Here is an 18298-nt window from a genome sequence, read left to right as displayed (position 1 = left end):
CACACACACACACACACACACACACACACACACACACACATGTACACACACACACACATGCTGAAGAATAATGGCTCTTATTCTCTGTCCTTTTAGTATGGCAAGAAGAAAATAAAATACATTGACTATGAGAAGCAGCACCTGTACTTCTATATGGGTGAGTCTCCTGTAGCCACTCTCCCTGTAATCAGTAGTCAAGCTGATGGCATGACTAGAACTGTCTCACAGAAACCAACCCATATCTGATTTGTTAATGATAAAATAAACAGATCTTATGTCAGGCTTGCTGGTGGGAAACTATGAAAATGAAAGAGGCAAAGTAAATAGGCATTTGTAACAGATGTCCATCATACTAGGCATTGGACAAGAAAGGAAAGGTATTTAAAAAAAAAAAAAAAAAAAAAAAACCTTAAAAGAGAGTCAGAAGGCAGACTTCTAATCATATTGTCCAGCATTCTTGTCTTAGGAAAACCTTTACAATATATAGATAAAAGAATAATAACATTTTTGTAGGGAGAAGAGGTGTGGGAAAACAGTGTGATACCAGAGAAAATAGACCCAAAAGTCAAGAGCATCAAGAAAGTTTGTACATGGAAGAAAGCTTTTATCTGCTATGATCAGCAAACAGCTCTAAAGTATGCACACATACCAGATGCTTAGATGATAGGTAAAGGATGGATATGGTAAACGGATAGATGTTGAATGATATATTAGTATAGATATATTAGTAATGATATATTAGTATAGATATATTAGATAAAGGTATATTAGTATAGATAGATGATTGATATATTGATACATGATAGATAGATAGATACATATATCCAAATATTCATAGACAAATAGAAGACAGATTACGTTAAAGAGATGATAGATAGATAGATAGATAAATAGATAAATAGATAGAAAGATAAATAGAGATAGAGATAGAGATAGAGATAGAGATAGAGATAGAGATAGAGATAGAGATAGACATGATAGAGATAAAGATAGAGAGGTAGGCAGAACAGTATATTATCAAGCTACTAAGCAAAATCACTTAGTTCAGTAATTCTGACATTATTATTATTATTATTAAACAAAATCAAACTCCTGGTGACTTATGGACAAGTGTTCAAATAACTCCAAAGTCTACTCATCTGAAACAGACGTGTACATCTGATAAACCAACATCAGAGAAGGAAACAAACGCCTCCTATACCAGAGGTTGTCCACTGAGGATATTTTTGTTAATGAAGAAACATTTGAACAAGGTCTAAAGACATTTTTGTCTCTTTTGTGGAAGGGGTTGATGATAATTTAAAAAGTCCTATAATGCACAAGAATAGCCCATCATAATAAATAATTACCTAGCCATATAATTTAGTACTTCTGAGACTAAGACACCAACACAGCCTCTCATTTGCCTATAAGGCAGCTAGTGGTCATTTGTAACATACCTGTTGAACACAACCACTGAATGAATTACTTGTCAAGTGGAATTACCCATTTCGGCTCTCAACTCCACACTGGGATTCAACCCCTACACCCTGTACCCATCATTAGACCCTTTTTTGTGACATATTCCAAACGGCAGCTGACATCAGATTAAATCATATGTAGTTTCACACAAACACAAAAAATGTTTTTTATTACTGAACTTGACTAAGTAATATGCCTTAATATCATGTCTCTGTAGTAATAAAGTTTCCCCTTTGCTGATGAGGAATGAGTACTGATTATAAGTTCACTCCAGGATGCCTATGTCACAAATCCTCGACAGTTTCTTGATGCCCCTTTCCTTGGAATATCAGCTCAGAGCCTCTTGAATACAAATAAGTCAGGCTCAAATTGTTACAGAAAAACAGTGTCAAACACGGCTAGAAAACTTTTATTCAGACTGATGCAAAATGAGAGAAAAATTTCAGTACCAACTGAGCTTAACTCAGCTGAAACAAATGGTGAGGGGGAGACTTTAAAATACTAAAGAAATAGATTTAAAACGATTGGATAGGAGAGAGAGAAAGCAGTATGATGAAGTTAGAGCGTCTGTGTTTGCAGTCATGTGTTTTTCGGTGCTAAGCTCTAGTACCACTAGGAAACATGGACCTTCTTCTTATAATTTGAAATCATATGTAGTCTAAGGTAATTCTCTAAGAAAAATGATGGTAGGTTTTTTTTCAGTTTTCCCAAGCAGGAACTTTGACAAGGCTGATGTGCTCTGGCTTTGAGCTGCTACAGTGGGTATGGGTGAAATCATGTGTCCTGACAATTAGCAATTCTCATTGGTCAAGTCTGAGATCTAGTTGAGAACAAAGTTCAAAGTAACAAAACTAAAGCTTGGCCAGTGAAAGGTAATTGCTCAGAGCATAAGGGTCCCTCTGAGATTATTTTTGCTCTTGAAGGTCTTGCTGATGCTGTAAGAAAATTGGGTATATAGCTCTGAAATAAGTATACGGACATAATTCTTGTCATACCAATGAATCATAACAGAACGCACTCTGAAAAATTCAATATATCATTTGCTACTTCAGGAAACTTGAACATGGAAATTCTGACCAAATTCTCTCCCCAGCCTCTGAGGTGTTAAAGCCCAGAATGTCATTCTGGATGTCCTCCTTGCATCCTTTCTCAAGGCCAGCACTCTAGGGAGGGCATGCAAAAGAATCAAACACCTGCTGGCTTACACTGGGGTCCACATTGCTCATTTGTCTTTTTTCTTTTATCTTTTTTCAGTTGCACTCCCCCTCCTCATGCCTGTCTACTTTAATTTGCAATCCATGCAAGTGATGTACCTGCGAAAATACTGGACGGTGAGTCACTCATCCCATTTTCTAAACCTAGACCAGATAGAAAATGAGTTGACAGTGCTTAGTGTCCTCGGGTATAGCTTCTGTGAGTAACAGGACATCAGATTGAGACATTTCTCAAAGAACAAGATCTGAAAACATATTCAAGACTTCTCACTGTATTGCTTATCTCTGCAGGACATTGCATGGGTCAGCAGCTTTTACATTCGTTATTTCATCACATTTGGCCCTTTCTATGGAATTTTCGGAACAGTGTTGCTCATATATTTGGTCAAGTAAGAATATTCTCTTATTTCTATAACTTGTTTTTACCAGAGCTACTTGTAATTAGCAAAATATCATGATAATGTGGTCCATTCCCATGAAAGGCAACAGTTCAAGTGATTGAATAACACAAATTCCATCTAAGAAGAATTTGTCCAGGTTCAGTTGTCCCCATGTTTTTAGATTACCAACTAAGCCATATCAATTTTTCTTTAAGGCCAATATAACTTAAGCTGCTTTGACATCATAAACTCTGCCAAGAATCATGATAGGACAAGACAAATTTTAAGCTGTAATGCAAGAAGTTCTTCACCAAACCACATGGCTTCAAAGCACTATTGTGCATAAATAGCCCTTTCCAAACTTCTAATTAGTTTATAGTTCATTCAGTTGCATTGCTATACTAAATCCCTATTAGTTGTAAAGACAATGAGAGAAACCGTGGATCAGACAATCTGTTAAGTGTTAACAGTCATCATTTTGTTTGATGTAATCCCCATATTGCCTTACAATGTAGATAGTATCATCTTTCTGCTCAAGGAACTGACGTTTGGGGGATTAAATTGCTTGCCTAAGGTAACAGAACAAGTAAGGGCAAAAATGTTGTCAATATAGAACTTGAACAAAACTCTATCTGTTGACAAACTGTCAATTACTTTACAAATGCCCTTAAAGAACCTGGCTTAGTTTTTTTCTTTTTTCTTTTCCTTATGCTAGGCATTGAACTGAACTTCCTGCATATCAGGAAAACACTCAGCCCCCCCAATATCTTTTATGCTTGCACCAAAGCTAGAGTAGAATATTTACAAGCAGTGCTCCTTTGAATCAGGAAATGGGACAAGCCATTATCATCAAATACTTGTGTGCCAAAACTTGTTAGAAATGGCACTCGATGCTCGCAGTCAACCATCACACTGAGCTCATGGACCCTGACGGGGGAGCTGGAGGAAGGACTGGACAAGCAAAGAACAATGTGGGCTGGCCAGACCACCCGGTGCTCCCAGAGACTAGGACACCAACCAAAGGGTGTACAGGGAGGGATCCATGGCTTCAGATACATATGTAGCAGAGAATTGCCTTTTCTGACATCAGTGGGAGGGGAGGCCATTGGTCCTGTGGAGGTTTGATGCCCCAGCATAGGGAGATGCTGGAGTGGTGGGGCAGGAATGTGTGGGTGGGCCTGGAAGTACCCTCATAGACACAAAGTGGAGGGGGAGAAGGAAGATGGGATGGGGGGCTGTGGATGGGAAATCAGAAAGGGGGTAATATTTGAAGTGTAAAGGAATAGAATGATTAATTAAATAATAATAATAAAAAGATTTTTAAAAAAAGAAGAAATGGCACTCGAAAAGGACATAGACAGTTACTAGAATCTTAGAGCCACTTTCATTTCCTCCAGGGTTTGGCCAGTTCAGAGGTCATTCAAGCTCAGTGATTACACCTAAAACATACTAAATGAGTTGCCACTCCCACTTTTTATTCCTCCACAGGTTTATTGAGAGCCCCTGGATTGCTTATGTTACCCAGATGAGTCACGTACCAATGAAAATGAGCAGGGAAGAGAACCACGACTGGCTCAGCACTCAGGTGATGATGATGGCATTCATGAGGGACAGTCCTTCCAATCAGACTGGCTTATAACTGCTAACCGCAAATCAAAATAATAACTTGGCCTTCATAAAACAGTTTCCTGAGGACAGGCATCATGAGATGTTTTGCATGCAATGGAACAAGGGGGACACAATGATTATTCTCACTTTACAACATGATGAAACCTACTTGTGAGAAGTTTTGGTAACTTCTATATGGTCACACAACTAATACATGATAGCAACAAGCTTTAAACCTAAGCAGTTTGATTATAGAGTCTTGACTGCAAAGTAAAATCAGTCAATTAAAATCCCGAGGCCCAATCTGAACCACTGGTTGTTTGTGTACATGAAGGTTTACTGGGCCATGGTCATGTTTCTTTATTTATATATTATCCATGGCCACTTTGATGCTACAACAAAATTGAATGTTGATGACAAAATTAAAAGATGTACTATTGAAACTATAACGTACTCCTTTATTGAATACAAAGTGATCATGCCAGAAACTATATACACACAAACAATAAAAAAAAAAAAAAAAAAAAAAAAAAAACTTCAGTGGAACCGGGCGTGGTGGCACATGCCTTTAATCCCAGCACTCGGGAGGCAGAGGCAAGTGGATTTCTGAGTTCGAGGCCAGCCTTTTCTACAAAGTGAGTTCCAGGAAAGCCAGGGCTATGCAGAGAAACCCTGTCTCAAAAAAACAAAACAAAACAAAAAACTTCAGTGGGTTATACTTACATATTTGTTTATATATGGACATATATATGTAACAATAGTAATCAAAGAAAAAGGCTATCATTGTGAGAATAGAGTAGTTCATGGGAGTAGTTTGAGGGGATGTTCTTGAGGAGGACTGTAGGGAGGAAAGGTAAGGGAGAAAATGCTACAATTCTATAAACAATAGTCTAAAGATAATGTTTATTATCTGAGAATTTATAGAAAATGTGTTTTGATTTTCTATTCTAATCATTAAATATAACAAAGTCTTTCAAGTGAATCTAAGACTTCAAATTGTAAGACGAGTTGTACCCTAGCAATCAAAGGGCCCTGACCCTTTAGAGTCAAGAAGAAGGGTTCTCGGGTGTTTGCCCTGAGAGCTACTTCCATATCTTTCAGTTCACATTCATCATTTCTTTAAGCATTGGTTAGGTCCCATGCTTTCCACATACCCTTCACCTTTTTATGTGAGAATTATATATTTGGATAACATCTTATAAAATAGGGCTTTTAAAACATTGCCCATGATATATGTTATATAATTTTTCCTATGTGGTTCTTAACCCTGTAATTTTACTGTAGAAGGACTTCATTAATACTTCATTATTTCATGTCACTCAGAAGCCCTCATGTTCTAACCTAACCATGCATTTTACAACACAATCCTAAAAACCCATCTACATCAGTCAAACTCCTCATTCATGATGAAATAACCATCTGTGTCTGAGGAATGATTGTGGCATTTTCTCCTTCAGTCCTAATATCCCTTGACATCTATGTGTACTTCTTAGCAAAATATATTAGTATGTTTTAAATGGTAAACTTCTTGAAGGCTGGAACTGTGTCAATGTAACTCAGTTATATATTTACTAACAAATAAAAAGTAAACAATAATATGCATGTTAGTAGATTTACATAAAAGATATAGCATTTTTTGACACTCAGGCTCACTTATAGCTAATACAAACTTTTTCTTTGCAGATTGTGGCCACCTGTAATATTGAACAGTCCTTTTTCAATGACTGGTTCACTGGACATTTGAACTTCCAAATTGAACACCAGTGAGTGATGCAAATGGTCTATTATGGAGCAATGTCTGACTGACCCTTATTATCATGCAATATGGCACAACCATTCAATTAAGAGTCTCAGAGAGTTAAAAAGTTTAACCAGAGTTCACTAAAGACAGCTGCCCATCAGTGCCAAATGGCTGGGATAGTGGGGTGAGAAGGAGCACCTAACTGTTGTGAGAAGTGAAGTAGAATCATAGAAATAGACCAATAACTTAGTTACCATATGTTCTGAGTTTTAAGAATAGGTGATGTCTATGGTGGGGTGCAGGAGGTATCTGGAGTATGAGTTCATGTGCTCACGCATATTTTGTTTGTTAAAGAGACCTAAGAAAAATTATAGCCCTTCAGTAACCAAGTTTTGTTGAATTTAAGTGCAATTTAATGTAAGTATCAGGTTAGGGCCAAAGACATAAAATAACCAAGAATGAAATATAGCTACTTCTGAAATTCACCAGTGAATCTAAAAATATCCTTCCAACTAATCAGTGAACTGGAAGTACAATAAAGAAATGGAAAATGGTAATGTTTGGACATCTGATCTCCCTAGAATGCTTACAAGATGCTTCTCATGGTTCCTTCTGTGAAGTTACATCTAGGAGGCAGAGAACAAAAGAGTTCTTAAGGTCTTAATGCTGTTTTTTCAATCTTTATTCTTTGTAAATGCTTGCACATCCTAGCAAAAGAAGAATCATGAGTTATATATTATTAAAGAAAATATACAGGTCAAGAAAAATTACTGGGTTTGCTACATGCCAAACCTTGGATTAAAGACTTCTTCCCTTAAATTCCAATCTGAACTTCAATTTAAATGTCACAGCTAGACCTAGGTGAATACTTAGTTGTTCAACAGTACTTTTTAGAACATGAGAGAGGCAAGAATGAAGGAAACATGATCTGATCTTTTAGCCAATTCATAATACTAGCTAATCCATATTTTCATTTGAACTGACCAAAAATATGCATATTAAATGGCTAGTAGTTAATCTCTTAGCATTTCCCAAACACTTGCCATTCACATGGCTTGTAGAGATGTTACAAGAGAAGAGTTTGGGGTAAAAGATTTGGCTTACTAGAAGGCTTATACAAGGTCAAGTTTGGGTCTTCATTCCCGATACTATTTTATTTAGAAATAAAAAAAATAAAACTCCTTCTGGGTTTCTCTTTAGGTTTAAATCTCACATCTGCTGTTTGTTTTCTTAGCCTCTTTCCCACAATGCCACGCCATAATTACCACAAAGTGGCACCTCTGGTGAAGTCACTGTGTGCCAAGCATGGATTGCAGTATATAAATAAGCCCATATTGAAGGCCTTTGGAGATATTGTCAGGTAATAACACAATATAACTTTGCTCATTTTCCTTTCTTTCCAATTTCTAAACTTTTCAGCAGCTTTTGAATCGTTCATCTAACAACCATTTGTTAAGAAACACTAGTATCAACAATAATAAAGGCACACAAATCTTTACCATTTACCTACTTGACTTTATTATATTTCTTATTAGAAATACCCTACTGTTCTCCTTAGATCAAATTTCCTGAAATCATAGCTATATAAGATTTGTGTTTGTATTTATTTCCCATAGACCTCTGGACATACTTTAGAATTTAACATGATTGGAAAGACCAACAAATCTTCTGATTCGGTGGAGAAATTATTAATGTGTAGATGGGTGTGATGCAAGAATCAGTCAGGGCAATTAGCCATGTGTAGTTAATCTAACAACAAATACATATGCATGCACATGCATTTTCCTGCAGAAGATGTTACTGACAACTTTAAAACCACTGGTCTGAGTTTAATAATGTTCTATTAAAACAAAACAAAACAAAACAGGGCAATATTTTGAAGGCTACCATGGCCACATCTGATCTCATCTGGCTCTTTCAGACTGTCCACATTCTTCTTCCTTTCTGTCATATGCACTTCTGGTCTACCTCCACTTCCTGAAAATAACTGTACCTGACCATCTTATCCCTTTGCCACTTTTTCTCATGCTTGCAACATCCTTCAAAATGACTGCTCTTCATTTCACCTTCTCAATCCACAATCATTCTCTAAGACCATTGCAATTTTTTCCCTTATGTCAGCCTTCCATCTCAAGACTAAATCTATCCTTATCACAGTCCTTATCACAATCTTGATTAAACAGCTTGCTGAGTAAACAATTATTTAATGCTTATCTTTCAAGATAAAGAGTCTGTGTGTCCAGAATTCATTTCTGTCTCTTTTGATGTTACATTCCTAAACCCTAGAAATTCATCTTCAACATTATAAAATAGGGTAGGTAGATGAATATGGTATGAGTTTATATCTAAGTATATGGTATAGAAAATAATAAAACAAAAACTAAACTCAAATCTTCTCCCTGAAAAAAGGCAAATTTATCTGCTAAAAGAAATTCAGTGCATTTGATCCCCTTCCCTGGTTCACATGCAATGACATTTATCAAATATGACTAGAAACTACATTGTCTCAAAACAAGCGGTGAATCTGATAAATGATTCATGGAGAATCCCTTTGCACTGAGTTTCACTTTCTGACAATTTTGTTTTCTTTTCTAGGTCCTTGAAGAAGTCTGCTTCCCTCTGGATGGATGCTTACTATGAATGATGCAGAGCCTTGCATTTATTGGTGTCTCTGAAGAGGGTGATGTCTGTGCATGTGCTTTTCTCTGATTAACTGAGAATTAACTGGCAAAAGCAGCATACATGAGTGTCCCAGGAATGTGAATCCCAAGAATATATATTAACCTCTCCCTGAAGGTCTTCTCTGTAACTGAGAGAAAGAAGAAACAGAAAGATGACTTCTCTCAGAATCACAAAGGGAAGACACTCTACTTTTTCATTAGGGTCCTGGACTTAGTTCCAATAGACCTCAGTGAAATTGTTTCTTGAGGGGTATAATATGATGTAGACAGAAGTGAAAGTGAAAAAAGTAAAGATCTCTGACAGAGCCCATTGAAAGTCAGTGTAGTTGTTCTTAGAAGAGAATTGTTTATTTAAGACATTCCTGCTGAATAAATTTTTGCTTAATCTCCTTTAAAATAGGTGAACTTCAAATTGTGATTTTAATTAACATTAAAATACCTTCAAATGCTTGTCTTCACTTTGCACTTGCAGTATTGTAAATAAAACATGTGTGTTATTAGTGTATATATGCATGTGTTTCTATATGGAGAAATTAGAATTTCTATAGTCTCTTAAAAGAATTCCCCAAGAAACTCAAGAAGAATGAAGACCAAAATGTAGACACTTTGCCCCTTCTTAGAATTGGGAACAAAACACCCATGGAAGGAGTTACAGAGACAAAGTTTGGAGCTGTGTCAAAAGGATGAACTATCTAGAGCCTGCCATATCCACGGTTCCATCCCATAATCAGCTTCCATACGCTAACACCATTGCATACACTAGCAAGATTTTACTGAAAGGACCCAGATATAGCTGTCTCGTGTGAGTCTATGCCGGGGCCTAGCAAACACATAAGTGGATGCTCACAGTCAGCTATTGGATGGATCACAGGGCCCCCAATGGAGGAGCTAAAGGGGTCTGCAACCCTATAGGTGGAACAACAATATGAACTAACCAGTATCCCCCAGAGCTCGTGTTTCTAGCTGCATATGTATCAGAAGATGGCCTAGTCGTCCATTATTGGAAAGAGGCCCATTGATTGTGCAAACTTTATATGCCCCAGTAAAGGGGAACGCCAGGGCCAAGAGCAGGGTGAGTAGGGGAGTGGGGGGGGGTATAGGGGACTTTTGGGATAGCATTAGAAATGTAAATGAAGAAAATACCTAATTAAAAAAAAAGAATTCCCCAAATCTAATTCCAATAGCAACTGATGAAAATTTGTTTAATGAAGATTTGTTTGATGAAGAAGTGTTTCTGTTTGACTGAAGAATAGTGTCCCTTGAGTATAGAATTGGGTTTCCTACACCATACATAGCAGAGCAAAAGTCCCCACACACTCTTACTGAATTCTACCTGAATGAAGGAAAGAGCTCCATTTTCTATAATGAAAACCATAGGCTATATCAAGTCTTTATTGTTTTAATTTTCATAGCAAATTAAGACAGTCTTAGCCATTTCTTCCCTCAAGAGTAAATTCCTCAATTGATCTTTATTTCTATTCTTTTTGTTCAGTCTTGGTTTCTTCCACTCTATATTTTTAGGAATATATCCTCATTTTACAGATTCTCTAATTTATCTCTTAGGTTCTTCTGACTGAAGATTACTTAAAAACACATACTAATAAATGAACACCTTCAGTGCCACACTAATTTCCTTTGTTAAGCTATTTCATGAAGGGCATAATAAATCATGACCTTACTTTCAAGGAAAAAAAAAATGTGTAAGAACAAGGCTTTCTTCCATAGCATTCAGCAAAACAATGTTGTTGATTTATCTGTTGTCCGAAGTCTTCAGTAAACATTCATTCATTCTCCCAAAGCTCTTAAAAATACTATAGGTTTGTTTGCATTCTAATTGAATCGCATAAAGAACAGAGCATTTAATCACTTACTCTTCCAAAGGTTTCACAAACCCACAGACCAAAGTTAAGAAAATAAGAAAAAAACTCTCTGGAGAAGAGATGCTAAATTGTCATAATGTCCAATGGGAAAGTTGAGCAGAGGATGAGAAGGATGCAGAGCTCTGTCCCCTCAGTGCTTACTTTTACTGCTAGTAGAGACACAGGTGATTTCTCCTATCTGGACTCAGACTTGCATGTAGGTGAAGTTGCAATCTGGTGGCTTTCTCTAGTTCTACCTGATTCACTTCCTAGAGTGTCTCAAGCTCTGCTTTTTTAGAGAGGGAGACATAGGCGCTAGGAAATAGCAATGAGTTTTGTGCACAACTCTAATTACATCAAAGGAATTCCTAGTCAGTATTAAAACATGGCTACTTTAAAAATTCTACAGAAAGTTCATTACTATGAATTTTTAAGAAATGTAGAGAAACTATACTGAAAAAGTCGTAAAATTAGTTCAATAAATAAGTAGATCTAGCCAGTTAGTCCTGAGCTCTTCTTTCCTAGGAGGTTTGAATTACTCTTTATTAATCTAATTCTATTCTTTATGATTCATCTTGCTAACTTGTGTTGTATAGCCGTAATGAACTTTCTATGCCCACCCTTTAAAGACTACTGAGATCTGGGTAATTTCACATGGAGAGATGCAAGCAGGGTCCTAACCTTCCTTTAAGAAAGATAGATCCTGCATAAATACAGAATATCAGGATACTGAGATTTATCTAATAATTTGTAATGACAAACATGAATCAACCCAAGTAATATCCATTCTCCCTGTGGTACTATTTGTTTGGCTTTCCCACTTATCCTATCTCCTTGTTCATTTTTGGTAAAAAAACAGAAATGATAATTTGCCTAGGTTTTTAGCAAGGTAAATGAAATAGTGCCAGAAGCCTATAATCTAACTCTAGGTCATTAACATTATATTTTATAATATACAGTGAAATTATCCAGATCATTTACCTCACTCTTATACCTAAATCTCCACATCTTTAAAATAAGTATGGTGCATATTATGTGCCTACATGCACTACTAGCAAGATTGTAATAATCAAAATAATTCAGGTAAATGCAATGATTACATTAGTGAGGACATCTATAGATTCTTACAATAATTATTATACTGAGAGGTTTCCCTATCATAGAACTACTAATATCCAAAAATAATATAAAATGGATGCTTCATTTACATTTCAAATGCTATCCCCTTTCCTAGTTTCCTCTCTGAAATGCCCCTATACCATCCCCCCACCATGCTCCCCAACCCACCCACACCTTCTTCCTGGCCCTGGCATTCCCCTATACTGGGGCATAAAATCTTCACAAGGCCAGGGGCCTCTCCTCCCATTGATGGTTGACTAGACCATCCTCTGTTACATATGCAGCTAGAGACACAAGCTCGGGGGGTACTGGTTAGTTCATATTATTGTTCCTCCCATACGGTTACAGACCCCTTCAGCTCCTTGGGTACTTTCTCTACCTCATTTATTGGGGACCTTGTGCTCCATCCACAAGATGACTGTGAACATCCACTTCTGTATTTGACAGGAAACGGCATAGCCTTACAAGAGATAACTATATCAGGATCCTGTCAACAAAAACTTGCTGGCATATGCAATAGTGCCTGGGTTTGGTGGTGGTTTATGGGATGAATCCCTGGGTGGAGCAGTCTCTGGATGGTCCTTCCTTGCATCTCAGCTCCAAACTTTGTCTCTGTAACTCCTTCCATGGGTATTTTGTTCTCCATTCTAAGGATGAACAAAGTATCCACACTTTGGTCTTCCTTCTTCTTGAGTTTAATGTGTCTTGCAAATTGTATCTTGGATATTCAAAGTTTCTGGGCTGATATCCAATTATCAGTGAATGCATATCATGTGTGTTCTTTTGTAATTGGGTTACCTCACTCAGGATGATATCCTCAAGATCCATCCATTTGCCTAGGAATTTCATAAATTCATTGCTTTTAATAGCTGAGTAAACAAAAGGAAACAAATTCACCCAAGACAAGTAGATGGCAGGAAAGAATCAAACTCAGGGCTGAAATCAACCAAGTGGAAACAAAAAGAACTATACAAAGAATCAACCAAATGAGGAGCTGTTTTTAAAAAAAAAATCAACAAAATAGTTAAACCCTTAGCCTGACTAACTAGAGGCCACAGGGATGGTATCCTAATTAACAAAATCAGAAATGAAAAAATAGATATAACAACAGAACCTGAGAAAATCCAAAACATCATGAGATCCTACTACAAAAGGCTATACTCATCAAAATTGGAAAACCTGGATGACATGGACAATTTTCTAGACAGATACCGGGTACCAAAGTTAAATCTGGATCAGATTAATGATCTAAACAGTCCCATATCCCTTAAAGAAATAGAAGCAGTCATTAATAGTCTCCCAACCAAAAAAAGCCCAGGACCAGATGGAGTGCAGAGTTCTATCAGACATTCAAAGAAGACCTAATTCCAATTCTCCTCAAACTATTCCACAAAATAGAAACACAAGATACTCTACCCAATTCATTCTATGAAGCCACAATTACACTGATACCTAAACCACACAAAGACCCAACAAAGAAAGAGAACTTCAGACCAATTTCCCTTATGAATATCAATACAAAAATACTCAATAAAATTCTCACAAACTGAATCCAAGAACACATCAAAATGATAATCCATCATAATCAAGTAAGCTTCATCCCAGGGATGCAGGGATGGTTTAATTTATGAAAAACCATCAACATAATCCACTATATAAACAAACTCAAAGACAAAAATCACATGATCATCTCCTTAGATGCTGAGAAAGCATTTGACAAAATCCAACACCCATTCATGATAAAAGTTTTGGAAAGATCAGGAATTCAAGGCCCATACCTAAATATAATAAAAGCAATATACAGCAATCCAGTAGCTAACATCAAACTAAATCGAAAGAAACTTGAAGCAATCCCACTAAAATTAGGGACTAGACAAGGCTGCCCACTTTCTCCCCACCTATTCAAGAAAGTACTTGAATTCCTAGCCAGAGCAATTAGACAAAAAAGGAGATCAAGGGGATACAAATTGGAAAGGAAGAAGTAAAAATATCATTATTTGCAGATGATGTGATACTATATATAAGTGACCCTAAAAATTCCACCAAAGAACTCCTAACTCTGATAAACAACTTCAGTGGAGTAGCTGGATAAAATAACTCAAACAAATCAGTGGCCTTTCTGTACACAAAGGATAAACAGGCTGAGAAAGAAATTAGGGAAACAACACCCTTCACAATAGTCACAAATAATATAAAATACCTTGATGTGACTCTAACTAAGGAAGTTAAAGATCTGTATGAGAAGAACTTCAAGAATCTGAAGAAAGAAATCAAAGAAGATCTCAGAAGATGGAAAGATCTCCCATGCTCATGGATTGGCAGGATTAACATAGTAAAAATGTCTATCTTGCCAAAAGCAATCTACAGATTAAGTGCAATCCCCATCAAAATCCCAACTCAATTCTTCACCGAGTTAGAAAGAGCAATTAGCGAATTCATCTGGAATAACAAAAAATCCTAGTATAGCAAAAACTATTCTCAACAATAAAAGTACCTCTGTTGGAATCACCAAGCCTGTCCTCAAGCTGTACCATAGAGCAATTGTGATAAGAACTACATGGTACTGGTACAGAGATAGACAGGTAGATCAATGGAATAGAATTAAAGACCCAGAAATGAACCCACACACCTATGGTCACTTGATCTTTGACAAAGGAGTTAAAACCACCCAATGGAAAAAAGACAGCATTTTCAACAAATGGTACTGGCTCAACTGGAACTGGAAGTTAGCATGTAGAAGAAGGCGAATTGATCCATTCTTATCTCCTGTACAAAGCTTAAGTCTAAGTGGATCAAGGAACTCCACATAAAACCAGAGACCCTGTAACTTATAGAGGAGAAAGTGGGGGAAAGCTTCCAAGATATGGGCATAGGGGCAAAATTCCTGAATAGAACAGCAATGGCTTGTGCTGTAAGATCAAGAATCGACAAATCGGACTTCATAAAATTGCAAAGCTTCTATAAGGTAAAGGACACTATCAATAAGAGAAAATGGCAAACAACAGATTAGGAAAAGATCTTTACCAATCCTAAATCAGATAGAGGACTAATATCCAATATATACAAAGAACTCAAGAAATTGGACTCCAGAAAATCAAATAGCCCCATTAAAAAATGAGGTACAGAGCTAAACAAAGAATTCTTAACTGAGGAATACCGAAGGGCTGAGAAGCACCTGAAAAAATGTTCAACATCCTTAATCACCAAGGAAATGCAAATGAAAACAACCCTAAGATTCCACTTCACACCAGTCAGAATGGCTAATATAAAAAATTTAGGTGACAGCAGATGCTGGTGAGGCTGTGAAGAAAGAGGAACACTCCTCCATTGCTGGTAGGATTGCAAGCTGGTACAACCACTCTGGAAATCAGTTTGGCAGTTCCTCAGAAAACTGGACATAGTACTACTGGAAAATCCAGCAATTCCTCTCCTAGGCATATACCCAGAAGTTGTTCCAACTTGTAATAAGGACACATGCTCCACTATGTTCATAGCAGCCTTATTTATAATAGCCAAAAGCTGNAAAGAACCCAGATGTCCCTCAACAGAAGAATGAATACAGAAAATGTGGTAAATTTACACAATGGAGAACACTTTTGTTTGTTTGTTTGTTTGTTTGTTTTGTTTTTTGAAACAAGGTTTCTCTGTATAGCCCTGGCTGTCCTGGAACTCATTCTATAGACCAGGTTGGCCTCGAACACAGAAATCTGCCTGTCTCTGACTGCCAAGGGCTAAGATTAAAGGCATGTGCCATCACTGCCCGGCCGGAGGACACTTTCTTAAAATGAGAGAATTATGAGTCACAAATAAGAGCATGAATTTTCCTTTTGTAACAAGTACCGATTATGAGCCACCTAGAACTTCCGACTGTCCCCAATTTTTGGAACCAGTGGCAGAACATAGATAGAAAGGGAAGAAGAGATACTGCCTCTGTAGCCTCTCATTAGTCTGGTTAAGGATTTGTCTAATTCCTTTTGTTTCTACTTGGTTGATTTCAGCCCTGAGTTTGACTATTCCCTGCCTTCTACTCCTCTTAAGTTCTATTAAGTTCTTAAGTTCTATTGAAAATGAAATACTCTTTTCTAACTATCTAAAATAGTATTTTCTAATGAAAATACTCTTTTCCAGAGTTGTTTATGAAAGTTTAAAAACAGGAACCTTGAAAAATTTTGCAGCCAACACCTCTGTTGCTATCACATGATTTCAACATCAAATTTTAGTAACCTTCTTTATCCTGTATTTACATATCAACTCAGTCATTTACTCTAGGTTCCCTTTTGGTTATCCCATGAATCAGCATTCCATGACCCCAGACCCCTGATTCTTAGAAAAAGATGGCAGGCACATTTTTTAACATTGCAAATGAATTCAGAGCTCTGCCTGCCTTTGTAAGCACAAACAATAAACTCAGCTGGGTAGGATCTATCCTGAGATTACCATTCTTACCATGACTGGACCTAACATTGCTGTGTCCCAGCCTGACCTTGAACTCAGGAATCTGCCTGCCTTTGTATCTGCCTGACTTTGTATCTTTCTGACAAGCTGACTCATAGTGCTACTGCCTCTGTTCTTTTAGGTCAATGAATGCTTCATATAATTCATATTACATCATTATGTCTTGCTTAGTTGAGAAATTATATGTTTTAGAACTCATGTTTTCAGAGTTCTTTCCCACAGGCTTAAGGGCTGTCCTGAAGGTCATAGCGGTTTACCATTTTTGCTAAGGATATCAACACACACTTGGCTCCCAGAATCATGCTGTTTCTGATTTTTCTGGAGCCCTTAACCTTAGCAGAGAGGATATTTCCCAATAACCTTGGCAGAGAAAATATTTCCTGATAACCTTGGCAGGGAGAATATTTCCCAAAGGATGAACATGGAGTAATGAATATATATCATACAAACAAGCCTCACTCACAGCAACTGTCAACACTCATAGTTAGGTATGCACCTTGAATTCCTGCTCTCTCCAATATTTTTAACATGAATTGGTGTTGAATTTTGTCAAAAGCTTTTTCCAAATCTAATGAGATGATCAGGTGCTTTTTTTTCCTTTGAGTTTGTTTATATATTGGATTATATTGATGGATTTACGTATATTGAACCATATCTGCATCCCTAGGATGAAGCCTACTTGATCATGGTGGATGATCATTTTGATGTGCTGTTGGATTTGGTTTGTGAGAATTTTATTGAGTATTTTTGCATCAATACTCATAAGGGAAATTGATCTAAAGTTCTCTTTCTTTGTTGGGTCTTTTTGCAGTTTAGGTATCAGAGTAATTGTGACTTCATAGAATGAATTGGGTAGAATACCTTCTGTTTTTATTTTGAGAAATAGTTTGAAGAGCATTGGTATTAGATCTTCTTTGGAGGTCTAATAGAATTCTTCACTAAAACCATCTGGTCCTGAGCATTTTCGGCTGGGAGACTTTTAATGACTTCTTCTACTTCTTTAGGGGTTATGGGACTGTTTAGATGGTTTATCTGTTCCTAATTTAACTTTGGTATCTGGTATTTATCTAGAAAATCATCCATTTCATCCAGGTTTTCTAGTTTGGTTGAGTATAAACTTTTATAACAGGATCTGATTATTTTTTAAATTTCCTCAGTTTCTGTTGTTATGTCCACCTTTTCATTCCTGATTTTGTTAATTTGGATACTGCCTCTGTAGCCTCTCATTAGTCTGGCTAAGGATTTGTCTAATTCCTTTTGTTTCTACTTGGTTGATTTCAGCCCTGAGTTTGACTATTCCCTGCCTTCTACTCCTCTTGGGTGTATTTGCATCTTTTTTGTTCTAGATCTTTCAGATGAGCTGTTACGCTACTAGTGTGTGGTCTCTACAGTTTCTTTTCAGAGGCACTCAGAGCTGAGTTTCCCTCTCAGCACTGCTTTCATTGTGTCCCATAAGTTCTGATATGGTATGCCTTTATTTTCATTGAATTTGAAAAAGTCTTTAATTTCTTTCTTTATTTCTTCCCTGACAAAGTATCATTGAGTAGATAGTTGTTCAGATTCCATGTGTATGTGGGCTTTCTGTTGTATTTGTTGCTATTAGAGACCAACCTTAGTCTAGATAGAATGGTGGTCTGATAGAATACATGGGATTAATTCAATGTTCTTATATCTGTTGAGGTTTGTTTTGTGTCCAAATACATGGTTGAATTTTGAGAAGATACCATGAGAAGGTATATTCCTTTGTTTTAAGGTTAATTGTTCTGTAGATATCTTGTAA

At 36.8% G+C, this 18298-nt stretch overlaps 1 protein-coding gene across 1 annotated transcript in view; it reads left to right on the top strand.

The window, feature by feature from the left end:
- LOC110289969 (fatty acid desaturase 2-like protein FADS2P1) overlaps positions 1-9589 on the top strand; it is a 38207-nt gene extending 28618 nt beyond the window's left edge. The window contains exons 6-12 of the mRNA XM_021156410.1: positions 97-157; positions 2716-2792; positions 2967-3064; positions 4544-4640; positions 6347-6426; positions 7639-7764; positions 9000-9589. Coding sequence (XP_021012069.1) covers positions 97-157; positions 2716-2792; positions 2967-3064; positions 4544-4640; positions 6347-6426; positions 7639-7764; positions 9000-9048 — 588 coding nt within the window. The 3' untranslated portion in view covers positions 9049-9589. The remainder of the gene's footprint in view (positions 1-96; positions 158-2715; positions 2793-2966; positions 3065-4543; positions 4641-6346; positions 6427-7638; positions 7765-8999) is intronic.
- The last annotated feature ends 8709 nt before the right edge of the window (positions 9590-18298 follow it).

The sequence above is a fragment of the Mus caroli genome, chromosome 2 (genome assembly GCF_900094665.2).
Source record: "Mus caroli chromosome 2, CAROLI_EIJ_v1.1, whole genome shotgun sequence".
Classification (NCBI taxonomy): Eukaryota; Metazoa; Chordata; class Mammalia; order Rodentia; family Muridae; genus Mus; species Mus caroli.
Note: the sequence above shows the minus strand (reverse complement) of the source record. Positions and strands in the feature narration are given on the sequence as shown.